Genomic DNA, 11,472 nt, shown 5'->3' on the forward strand with positions numbered 1-11,472 from the left:
TTAATTTCCCCAAGATGCTCTCCACATATTTTAAAGATTGTTTTGTATGCAGGTAACCTAGTTGACCAGCCAGGAACCAGACTGAGTCATTCCATAACATTAATGTTCGTGAAAGACTACCCACCACAAATACACATGTATTTGTTTTAAAAGATGTAAGAAAATGTAGCCAGAGGAGGAAAGGGAGGTGTGGGTTTTAGATGCTTTATACATCCATGCCATTGTTAGGGAAAGAGTTTTAAATCTAAGTACTTTCTAGCTCTCTTGAAATGCCACATTTGTAATATTCAATCCTATTCATGTCACCTTATTTATGGTGATGATGATGATGAGCAGTAGATTTTCTCTCTTTTATATTACCAGTGTCTATGCAGTGTCATATGTTCATTTTAGAGGCTTTTATAATTACCAGGACTTGGAATAAACTCTATGTGAAATAAGAAAGCCAGTTTGAGACATTAGTATTTGTGGGAGAACTAAGTGACTCCAGTTTATAATTTTCCCATGATAAATGCTTTCTAAGAAAAGGGATACGTTTTGAATATGAACATAAACCAGTAAAAAAAAAGAAAAGGGAAGGAACTCCTTTTAAAACAATCACCTAAGAAAATACTCCAGAGTCTTACAATCTCAAAAGTAGCTCTCAATATTCAAACTCTCAATCTGTTTGATTAAAAAAAGTTTATTGAGCTGTAAAATAAATACACTTCCATTAAATATTAAATAAATTATTTACAACCTGAAAAAATACTTTTTCTCTCCATGCATCTTTATATACAGACATAAGACTTGCATAAAAAGTGACAATTGAAAGTTTGAAACCATTAGAACAAGAACGTTCTGTTTTCTTATGATCCACTGAAAAGAGGAACCAACTCATCACTCCTGGTTGTGACTTGGCAGTGACTCCCATCCCTGTTCAAAAATAAAATAAGGTGTTAGAAACAAGCTCAGTTCCAACACAGCTTTAAGAATATGTCAAAGAATCAGAATTTCTGTCAACTTGTATTTCTAGGATGTCTTAGGAAGAATGAATGCTACAAGCGTTTCAGAGCCAGACTATCACACTGATTTGAATCCCTCTTTCACACCTTTGGTTACATGCCTACTTAGGTAGAAGGCTGCATATGCTTAAACCTGTTCCATTACATTCTGCTTAATAAGAGGCAACAACAGTAACCAAATCTATGCAGTGGACATAGTTAAAAACAAAGGTTAAGTGGCTCAGTGTATTTATGTTATACAGTTAATTTAAGATAATTAGTAGCGAGAGCATAATAATAGTAGCTACCAGTTAATAGGCAGCCAGTGTGTGCCAGCACAGCATATTCCTTTACCTAAAATCATCTGGGACCTGCTTGGGAGGGAGAGGAGGATGAAGGGGGGGTAAATAGTGATGGAAGGAGACATGACTTGGGGTGGTAAACACGCAATACAATATACAGATGATATATTATAGAACTGTACAACTGAAACCTATATAACTTTATTAACCAATGTCACCCTTAATAAATTCAATAAAAATAATAAAAAATTAAAAAAGAAATCTCAGTTGCACTAAGACACCAAAAATCCACCCTCATTCATGTTGGTAGTCTTAGCATCAGCACATTAAGCCCATACATTAATACGTTTTCATACAATAAGGACCTGAGTATAGCATTGGCATGGATAATTACCCATTTCCTGAATTTACTGAGTTAGTTATGTAATAGGCTTGCAACATACCAATGTTAAATGTGGTATTTTCCCAAGCAAGCATTTAGAGCAGGGGTGGGCAAACTTTTTGACTCGAGGGCCACAATGGGTTCTTAAACTGGACCGGAGGGCTGGAACAAAAGCATGGATGGAGTGTTTGTGTGAACTAATATAAATTCAAAGTAAACATCATTACATAAAAGGGTACGGTCTTTTTTTTTTTTTTAGTTTTATTCATTTGGGCCAGATCCGGCCCGCGGGCCGTAGTTTGCCCACGACTGATCTAGAGTGTTAATTTAAAATGGAAATGCTGATTTAGTCAATTTGGAATTTGGCTTAAAAATATGCATATTTAATAAGCATCTCAAGTCATTCTTAAACTCATCAAAGGGGAAAAAAATCAATGACTTAAGGATGGGACATCTTTCCTAAATGTCTGAGGAAACAGAGTTCCTTCTTCTGACTGATTTTAAGTGTGTCCTTGAGCTCCTTGCCTCCCTCTTCCTCTAGAAGTTTGCTTCATTAGTGTTCACTTTGTTATCTATCAAATATCCCTCTCCATACTTTCTTACCTTCTTCCTACCAACATGCTCAACTCATCTTCTTTACAAAAAAATTAAAAATAAAAACTGCAATATATACTCTAAGTTCTCACAAATCTGCACCCCCTTCACCCTTCCTACTCTGTTCCTTTAAAAGGATATTCAACCTGCTGTCTCCACCTCACATTTGTAATGCAAGCACTCCGACTTTGGCTCTCCATCATGTGAGCTCAATCTACCATTTCAACCTACTCTCCCCCAACATGCATTTGAACTAGGCTATTTGTCACAAGTTTCCAAGTGACCTAGTGCATCTCACAACATTAATCTTCCTCTCCTTTCATAATTGCTTGTCCCAATCTCATCAGTCCTTTAAGGCTTACTCCAATGCCACCTGATATATCCATTCTCTCATGCTCTGTGAATGCATCCTACTGGATTCCTTCTACCCCTTCATTGGAAACTCCTCATATCCCATTGGTTTCTTTCTTTTTTTAAAAATTAACTTATTGGGGTGACATCGGTTAAGAAGATTATATAGGTTTCAAGTGTACATTTCTATGATACATCATCTGTATATTGCATTGTGTACCCACCACCCAAAGTCAAGGCTTCTGTCACCATATAATTGATCTCCTTTACCTTTTACTCCCCCTCCACCTTCCTTCCCACTGGAAACCATCATACCATTGTGTGCGTCTATAACTTTTTATTTTTCTCATTTGCTCATTTACTACTTTCAGTTTTATGTCCCACATGAGTGAAATCATATGGTTCTTGGCTTTTTCTGTCTTACTTAGCTAGCTTTGTATGATATTCTCAGGATCCAAAGAAGATGTGTATTATTTCAGTATATATATATACTACTCAGCCATAAGAAAAGATGAAATAATGGTCCTTTGCAACAACATTGGTTCCTTTCTCATGACACACATTTTACTTCACCTAGTATTCTGTTTCCTTACCCAATTTTCTGTCTACTAAACATTAAGTTTGTTGAGAAGAGCATCTATGTTTCCCTCATGTTTATATCCCTTATAATACTAAGGACAGAGCCCTTTCTCAATATTGAACTCTACCTCCTGTTTAAAGAATAACACTTTAATGTAGCCAATGTTCACAGTGTATCCATAATTAAGAACACTTACTTTCCTCATTTTTCTTAATAGGTGCTATATTTTTTCAAAATTACATTATGTGATCTAATGATATCTTTTAAAATACAAACCTGTAATATCATCTTCATTTATGCTATGATGTGTGCATTTCCATTTCCATTTTCTTGTCGAAGTTTCTTTTGTTCTTCAGCTTCTCCTTCATATTCCCTGAAGTGTCGCTTTCGAAGCCTTCAGAGAACAAAATATGCTACTGTCATCAAAGTTTTATTTATCATATATTAACTGGGGTTTTCAGGAGTACAGGGAATTCCTTTTTGTGCATCCTTTATAGACCATTATACATTATACCCTACACCATAAAGTTTTTTTCATGTTTTCCAAAGGATTATTAAATATTTCAACTTGAATAATTACAGGTTTAAATAATTACTTCAAAACATCTTTAATTGGCAACCTTTTTTTCTTTCTCTCCTATGTCAAATAATAATGGTTTGTCTGAGGGTATCTTTCCTAAACATATCTGCATATCTAGCTTGAGGTACTAACAGATCAACATCATTTCTAGGGTGTGCAAAACAAATTTAAACCACAGATCAAACTTTATGTGCACCATAAAACAGTGTTCTTTTTTTAAGTGCCATTTTATCATTATCTGATCCGCATTTAAAATAATAGTAAACAATGGCAGAGATAACCCCTTGTTTCCTGAATGGCAAGAGTGGTGGATCATGTACACAATCCAGTTGTTAAAGTAATTTACCAAGACCTAAAATTAGAATAATGAGTCTATTGCTTTTCCCAAGCTCCAGTAGCACATGAGTCATCATAGAGCCATTCACACCCTCCCCCAGCTTCCTTACTTCACTGACTTCTGTTTGACAGACAATGCCATTTTCACATACCCACCAGTGTCTACAAGCCGGAACAGTCTAGTTCTAGCATTCATTGGTCATGAAGTGAAGTATCTGATCTGTTACTGTGAGCACAGAGAAGATATTGCAGGAGCGAAACAAGTAATAGAATTGTCCCTGCTTCCTACGCCATACCATACCTCCATATGGAGGAAATGTTGTGTGTTTTTAATAATTGAGTTCCCATATTGCATTTGACCATAACAAAATAGGCATAAGCTCTAAGTAAATTAGGATCACGCTATAAAATTCCTAATTTGGAATTTTGCATTCTAATAAAAGCAAAGACGTATCTTTTCTGGGCTCCTGTTTTGGAGCTCTCTGTGATTTTTAGTATCAAAGCAGTACCTCTGACAACCTACTTTGAACAAGGCCTTAGATTCTGGGAGGCTAGCTTAAACTTAAGATACTCATAGTAGATACCAACACTCTGCAATTTGAAAGTAGTCTTGAGTAGAAATATGACATGAAACAAAACCATCAATTTTCAAGTTCAAAAAATGTCTAGATTTTGTGGAAAAGGCCTTTACATATTAAGTTTCTGTGGTGGTCAAAGTAACATAAATTTGGACCATACTGTGATCTTTGTCAATGGAGTATAAAAATATGACCAAAGATCACATGCCACCAATAGAATAACTTATTTAAAACATGATAGTATAATAAAAATATTGAAATTAACCTGGCATGATTTCATGAGAAATGTTTAAGTTATGCCATACTTACTGGATTCTAATAATAGCAGCAACAACAGCGAAGGTCACAGTTAAGACAAAGGCAATTATGACTGCTAACGTAATTTTTGATAAGTCACCATCAACCATGCTCTGAGTCTTCATGGACTTTCCCCCACACCGTTCGCCAAAGTAATCCTGATGACATCTGTAAACAACCCACATTTCAAAATTATAATCTCTGAAAACATTCTATATATTTTAGGCTTACTTTCCAGGTTATAGCCATTTAATTCTAATATTTAAAAAATAAAGCACGCCTTATTTGTATTTCAAGTTCTAAGACATGCAATGCATTCAAGCCAAAGATCTGTTCATAAGAGAACAAGTTGAGATTAGTTTGGGTGTTATTCTAGGAAGACACACCTTTTCATTCTTTGTGCTCCTTTTATGACCAGCTGATGAGTTCGGTGATTTGTTATGCAGCGAAAACATTTCACTGTCATTTCATGTACTAGCAGCTTTTGGGGGGAAGGAGGATAGAACAACATTGTGTGAAAAGTATCTTTAGGTCATTTTTTACAAAGAGGTTATGTAAAACCTATGTTGTAAAATGATGGTTTGTACCAGGGGTCAGTCAACTACAGCCCATGGGTCAAATCTGGCCATTTGTCAGGGTTTTTAAAGTGTACAAGCCAAAAATGTTTTTTACATTTTAATTGATTTTTAGAGTGAGGAATGGAGAGGGAGAGAAAGAGAAAGAGAGAGAGAAACATCAATGTGAAAGAGAAACATTGATTAGCCACCTCCTGCATGCCCTTACCAGGGATCTAGACTGCAACCAGGGCATGTACCCTGACCCAGAATCTGTCTACCAACAGAGCCACACTTCTCAGGGCTACCCAGTTACTTTTTAATTTGTTGTATAAGTACATAATCTTGACCCAGGAAGTCTAAAATATTTACTGCCTGGTTCTTTAAGAAAAGGTTTGCAGACTCTTGGTTTATACATTGGAAATATGAAAATGGTTTTCTGCAGCTGGAAGTTTCAGACATGGTGTTAGAAATACAGAATTCTACGTAATTTAGGAAAACTTACTTGCATGATACTCTTTTCAGATGCTCTATATATTTGCATTCTCCATGAATGCAGAAATTTTGAAATTTTGTATCACATGGATTTTTCTTTTTGTTTTTTCGATTTTTTCTATTTTTCTGTCCTTTTTTCTTTCTTTTGGGTTTGTCTGTAGTGTTTTCACTTTCTGTCTTGTTTTCCTTGGGTTTAACTACCTGTTCAACTAAAAAAAAAAAAAAAGATTTATTGACAAGAGTCTCTCTTCATTTTGAATATCATTTTGGAGACATGACAGAAAGAAATCCTAATAGTGAGAGCTCATGGGAATAACCAGCATATTTGTCTCATTATGTAACACAATTCATACACAATAATAGGGCAAAGAGAATACATGTATCATGTGGCACTTATAAATCTGAACCCTTTTGTTATTTATTCACTTAGAAACACATTTTGAATTTATATGTATCATTATTACCATTATTGATGATATGGGTTACCTGTCCAAGAAAACCCATAAAATATTTTAAACAGCTTTCAAATTTCTAGTAAATACCAAGTTCTTGGTACTGGACATTAATTAAATTAAACTCAAATAACAGTGGAATGTATTGTTACCCAGATGATATAAAGGCGGACCCTGAAGTTGAGTGAAGATAAATAACTGGCCCTGGGACACGCGGCTTGCAAATGGCAGTGCTGGGACTTCACAGCCTGTCATTTCCCCACTCCATAATGTTTTCTCTTGGAAAAGGTCAGTGTCATTTAATGTCATAAAATGGGACATGCGCATATTTGTGGCTTTTATTTATCCATATGGGTCTAGTGCTCACTATCATAATTGGGAATTAGTGTGCATTGCCTGAGAGTGGGAAAACCTGAAGCTTATACATTAGAGATCATCCGTTTTCTCCAACTCCCAGATTACAATGGACTATAATTAATCGATACCTTCCAGGGGGTTCATTTCTGTGGTCAATCAATTTGAAAGAATAAGAGTCTAGCCAAACCGGTTTGGCTCAGTGGATAGAGCGTCGGCCTGCAGACTGAAGGGTCCCAGGTTCGATTCCGGTCAAGGGCATGTACCTTGGTTGTGGGCACATCCCCAGTGGGGAGTGTGCAGGAGGCAGCTGGTTGATGTTTCTCTCTCATCGATGTTTCTAACTCTCTATCCCTCTCCTTTTCTTTCTGTAAAAAACTAATAAAATATATTTTTTTAAAAAAGAGTCTAGATATATTTGTTCTTGATGCTTCAGAGACTCATCTTAACTCCCAGATCCACAGAAATGTTTTTTTCATTGTCATCGTTATGCAGGGTATAGTTTCCCTACATGTTAAATATAGAGAGGAGGAGTTTTAATGTTAGAGCTGTGCATTTTGTAGTATTAATCCCTGAATAGACTTATCTGACCAAATATTGAGCAAAGCTCAATGACAAGAGGCAATGATCATAATAATGTCAATGTCATAATCCCATTAGTCATAATGGTCCTACAGTGTCCACTAAATGGAAAACATTAGAAACATAGGGAAGGGTATCAAGATAGAACCTTGTGATTAAAGAAACAACAAATAAATATTATAAATATTTCAGCAGGTTATTACAACAACATTAAGAATAGTCAAAATGGGAGCTATGTTTAATAGGTAGCTATTCAATTTTTATACTGAAACTTTCCTCTGATATTAAAAAAGTGCCACAAGTTAGAATAAGTCCTCTTATAGGTACATTGTAAATGGCTATTACTGCATTTTACCAGACATATTACAAAGTTTAGACAGAGGCAAATAGTTGCTATTCTGAATAACCTCTTGGATTTAATAGCCTTTCAAAGGAGTTAAACCAACATTTTCACTCTTATCACACAATGTACTGCAATTTTAACCACTAGCCATTTTCACTACTAACAACTTGACCTTTTGAAATGTTAACAACTGGAAACATCTTTAAGAGAACAGTTTCTAGAATCTTAATGGTCTAATATAATTTCTCCAAAAGTAAGAATTATAAATGGACCTCTTCCCACCATACATCAAAGTACAAGTTCTGAAGCAAGGGAATAAAGTGGAGTGTTCACTAAAGCTTTTCCCACCTGTCACTTAAGCAGGTCACTGTCCCTATGGTATCACCTGTCCTCTCTCACCAGTTCTGGGATCCAGGCAGAGAGGGAGAAGTCCAGGAAGCTAATGTTAGTAGAGAAGGGGCCTCATGTCCTGCCTTCACAGTGGATGATACTAGGATATTCAGATCTGATTTACTGATGACCTTGTCTGCCCTCGAACTCGGAAGTAATATGAGGGTAATGAACAATCTTTACCTCCTACTTAGATACTCTCATTTTAAGTAAATGTTATTTTCTAAAGCCAACAGACAAAGCGAAGAAAACTATGACTCACTATTATTGAGCAGACAAATGGGATTTGGAGTTAAATTGTGATTTTAGTGACGTAAAATCCATGCATATCTGCTCCTTAATATTTCCAGAAGATGCTATTATAATTACATATTATAATTACCTATTCAACACCTAGTGCTAAAGGCTGAAGTCCAATTGCTCCTTTTCCTCTGTTCCCTTGTGCTAGAATGTACTTCCTTTAGGGAAGAGTGGTGGTGGGAGAGGGAACAGAAGCTGAGATACAGAGGAGACAGAACTAGCAGGTGTCTATGTCTGTCTCTCAGAATAAGGTGTGTGAGGCACAGTGGGAAAGAGCATAGTATCTGGAATCAGACAGATTGGAGTTCTCATTCTGGCTCATCTGCTTACTGGCTAATGGAACCTTGAGCAGAACACTGAACCTTTTCAAGCTTCAATGATCACATCTGTGAAACGATATTTCCTATTCATAGAGCTGTTGTGAAGATTGGATTTAATAGACATAAAACATTAGAGATCTTGACATATAGGATGTGCCCTCATATAGCTCTTTCCATCTCAGTTTGTGGGCCTACCTAGCAGGCTATACAACAGCCACACATACCATAAAGCCACTGGAAGATTCAGGGAGCGGCTTTTCTTTGGAATTCGCTTTGCTCATACAAGCACACACTGCATAGAATACATTTTCGCCTTATCCTCTACTCACCTCTGACTGAATCATCTACGATATAGCCAGATATTTGGCTCTCAATATCATATTCTTCTGCATAGTCATAGTCGCTCCCAGAGGACAGTTCACTATCAGAAGGCACCTCACTCACAAGGGAAATCTCACTTCTTGGGGTGACTTCAAATTCATCAGCACTGTAGTCCCCAGAAAAGGGCTCCCCTTTTCCAGAGTAGCTGTCATTGCCGGCCGATCCAGCAGCATAATGGGCTATGGGAGAAAGAACAAGGGAAGAAATGGTAAAGCAGAGTGCCTTTCTCGTCAGTCAGCCGCGTTCAGGAGAAATGTTTATCTTCTGATATCAAAGCAGTTATTGCATATGTGCTATTGCGATTGCGTCACTCATGAAAGCAACTCCACGTTTTGCCAACAAGCAAACTCAGCTGTTCCAATTACAGAGCTTCTTTCATCGAGGTTTTCTTTTCCACGGAGAGTCTACATTAATTTCCACATCAAAAAAAAAAAAATACTGCCAAGTAGGCAAATTAATCTAACATACATAATTACTTAACAGGTATTGTCTAAATATTCCCATCTCTTCACATACCAAATGCATTGGTTGCTAGAATGCCGCCTGCCCCATGATACCTAGAACCCTAGACAGGTTCTCGATACAAGTATCAGATTTCCTTAACACGTGCTCACATTTTCAAAAGCCAATGTACATAAAATGTAAAAAGTAACATAAAAGGTAGTCAATAATGATTCTTCCTGTCAGTTTTATTATTGTTGTTCTTGATTGAGAAAAAAAAACACACACACAAAACACCTGGGAACTAGGTAAGGTACCCCAACTTTAGCCTTTAGACTTCAAGAAAACACTGGTGCTTTGAACTTCAACCTGGGGCGATACCAGGTCCTCTAAGAAAGTAAAAACCAAATCGCTAGACAGAATTTAGACGAGACGCCTGGGTCCAGGGCTTAGAACTCTGAGATCTGCAGAGATCACGTCACCTCTCTGGACTTCGCCTGGTTTCTCTAATCTAAAGCGGAGGCTGCGGATCACAGGATCTCTCAGGTCTCCGGCTGAACTTAGAGTACAGGACGGGGTCTCCCGCACCCGCTTCCTGGCCTGGGACGGGGGACACCTGCTTGCTTTTCTCTTCCTCCCAGGGAGCAACCTCGGGGAGGAAGCTACTGTGAGTACCTCCCGCGGGAGAGTTGGGAGCCCAAAACGCATTTTTTAGAGGAGCAGCGCTGGGCGGATCAGAGCCGGGATGTCCTCACCTGAGCCCAGGATCAGCAGCGACAGCACCACGGGCGCCCGCGGCAGCAGCGGGGCTCTCATTGGTCCCTCGGCGCGGCGGCGTCGCGGTCTCTGGGGCAACCGGATCGGGAGCTGCGGCTGGAGGAGGAGGTGGTGGAAGAAGACCGGGGGGAAACGGGGAGTGAGCGGCAGTGCTCGCCGGCCCGGCCGGGCTCGGGGCGCCGCACGCAGCGCGGGGAGCTCGCCTCGGGTTCTCCGGGATCCGACTCGGGTGCTGGCTCGACGTGTGCGAATTTACCGGAGGCGCGGCGCTCACCTGCGGCTTTATAGGGCGGGGACTCCGGCATCGCCCGCGACGTGACGTCAAGGCCACCGCCGTGGGTGGAGGCGGCCGCCGCCCCAGAAGAGGTTACTACCCCAAAACCACACACGGATGGAGGCACCCCGCCTACCTCGAGCAGAGAAAGCCGCTGGGAGGAAATGGAAATTAAACCCCTGGCCGCAAACAGAAAGAACATCAGATTCAGATTTGAGGGCGGGAGTGGAGGCTGTGACCTAGTATCTGACAAAGTCCCAATTTTTCAAGCTCTCTGAAAAACCTCCGCGTATACTTCGGTTGGTTTTAATATTACAACAGGTGGGGATTCATTGGAACAGAAGATGTAAAAGCACGTTAAGACCGAGTGACTTAATGATAGCCCAGTGTCTTTAACAAGGATAAATGAAATTCAGTAAGTGACCAGAGAGTGCGCACCTCCTTATATCTCAACCAAGGGCCCTTTCCCACCCACCACTATGAAGTGGCCACCATTTCAACCACCTCCCTTCCCATTTCTTTAGGTGGTCCAGGGCGCTCATCAAAATTGATATTAACCATTTATTACCGACAAACTATGCACTTGAAATATTAAACCGTCTCAACAACCTTGCTGGGTAAAGTATTATCTCCCTGTTTTACAAGGAGGACAAATGCCAGCTTTTCAAAGCCAGGAGGACTTTACACAGCAGGCCATGGCAGAAGCCAGATAAATTTAAATTCGCATTCAGCTGACTCTAAAATCTTTCTACTCTGATAAAGGAATATAGACTAAACTGATCTTTAAAAAGAGAGTTTCTGAAGAGAACAACACAGCACAAAGGAA

At 38.9% G+C, this 11,472-nt stretch overlaps 1 protein-coding gene across 1 annotated transcript; it reads right to left on the bottom strand.

Moving 5' to 3' along the window:
• Positions 1–672: 672 nt before the first annotated feature.
• On the bottom strand, positions 673–10,609 carry AREG (amphiregulin). Its single transcript, XM_070409617.1, has 6 exons — positions 10,351–10,609; positions 9,103–9,333; positions 6,043–6,241; positions 4,996–5,151; positions 3,469–3,586; positions 673–915 (listed from the first exon to the last, which is right to left on the bottom strand). The coding sequence occupies exons 1-5, from the start codon at positions 10,409–10,411 to the stop codon at positions 3,487–3,489; spliced, it is 747 nt and encodes a 248-aa protein (XP_070265718.1). The 5' UTR covers positions 10,412–10,609; the 3' UTR covers positions 673–915; positions 3,469–3,486.
• Positions 10,610–11,472: the final 863 nt, after the last annotated feature.

This window comes from Myotis yumanensis, unplaced genomic scaffold, assembly GCF_028538775.1.
Source record: "Myotis yumanensis isolate MYYU_CA2020_CCGP unplaced genomic scaffold, mMyoYum1.0.hap1 SCAF_1, whole genome shotgun sequence".
NCBI lineage: Eukaryota > Metazoa > Chordata > Mammalia > Chiroptera > Vespertilionidae > Myotis > Myotis yumanensis.

What these genes read in the sequence shown, in the direction of transcription:
- AREG (XM_070409617.1), bottom strand. Translation starts at nt 10,411, where the DNA reads ATGAGAGCCCCGCTGCTGCCGCGGGCGCCCGTGGTGCTGTCGCTGCTG. An exon ending in CGTAGATGATTCAGTCAGAG is followed by an intron (nt 6,242 to 9,102) that starts GTGAGTAGAGGA and finishes TTTTTTTTTTAG; the next exon opens with TTGAACAGGTAGTTAAACCC. An exon ending in GCTGCTATTATTAGAATCCA is followed by an intron (nt 3,587 to 4,995) that starts GTAAGTATGGCA and finishes TGTTCTCTGAAG; the next exon opens with GCTTCGAAAGCGACACTTCA.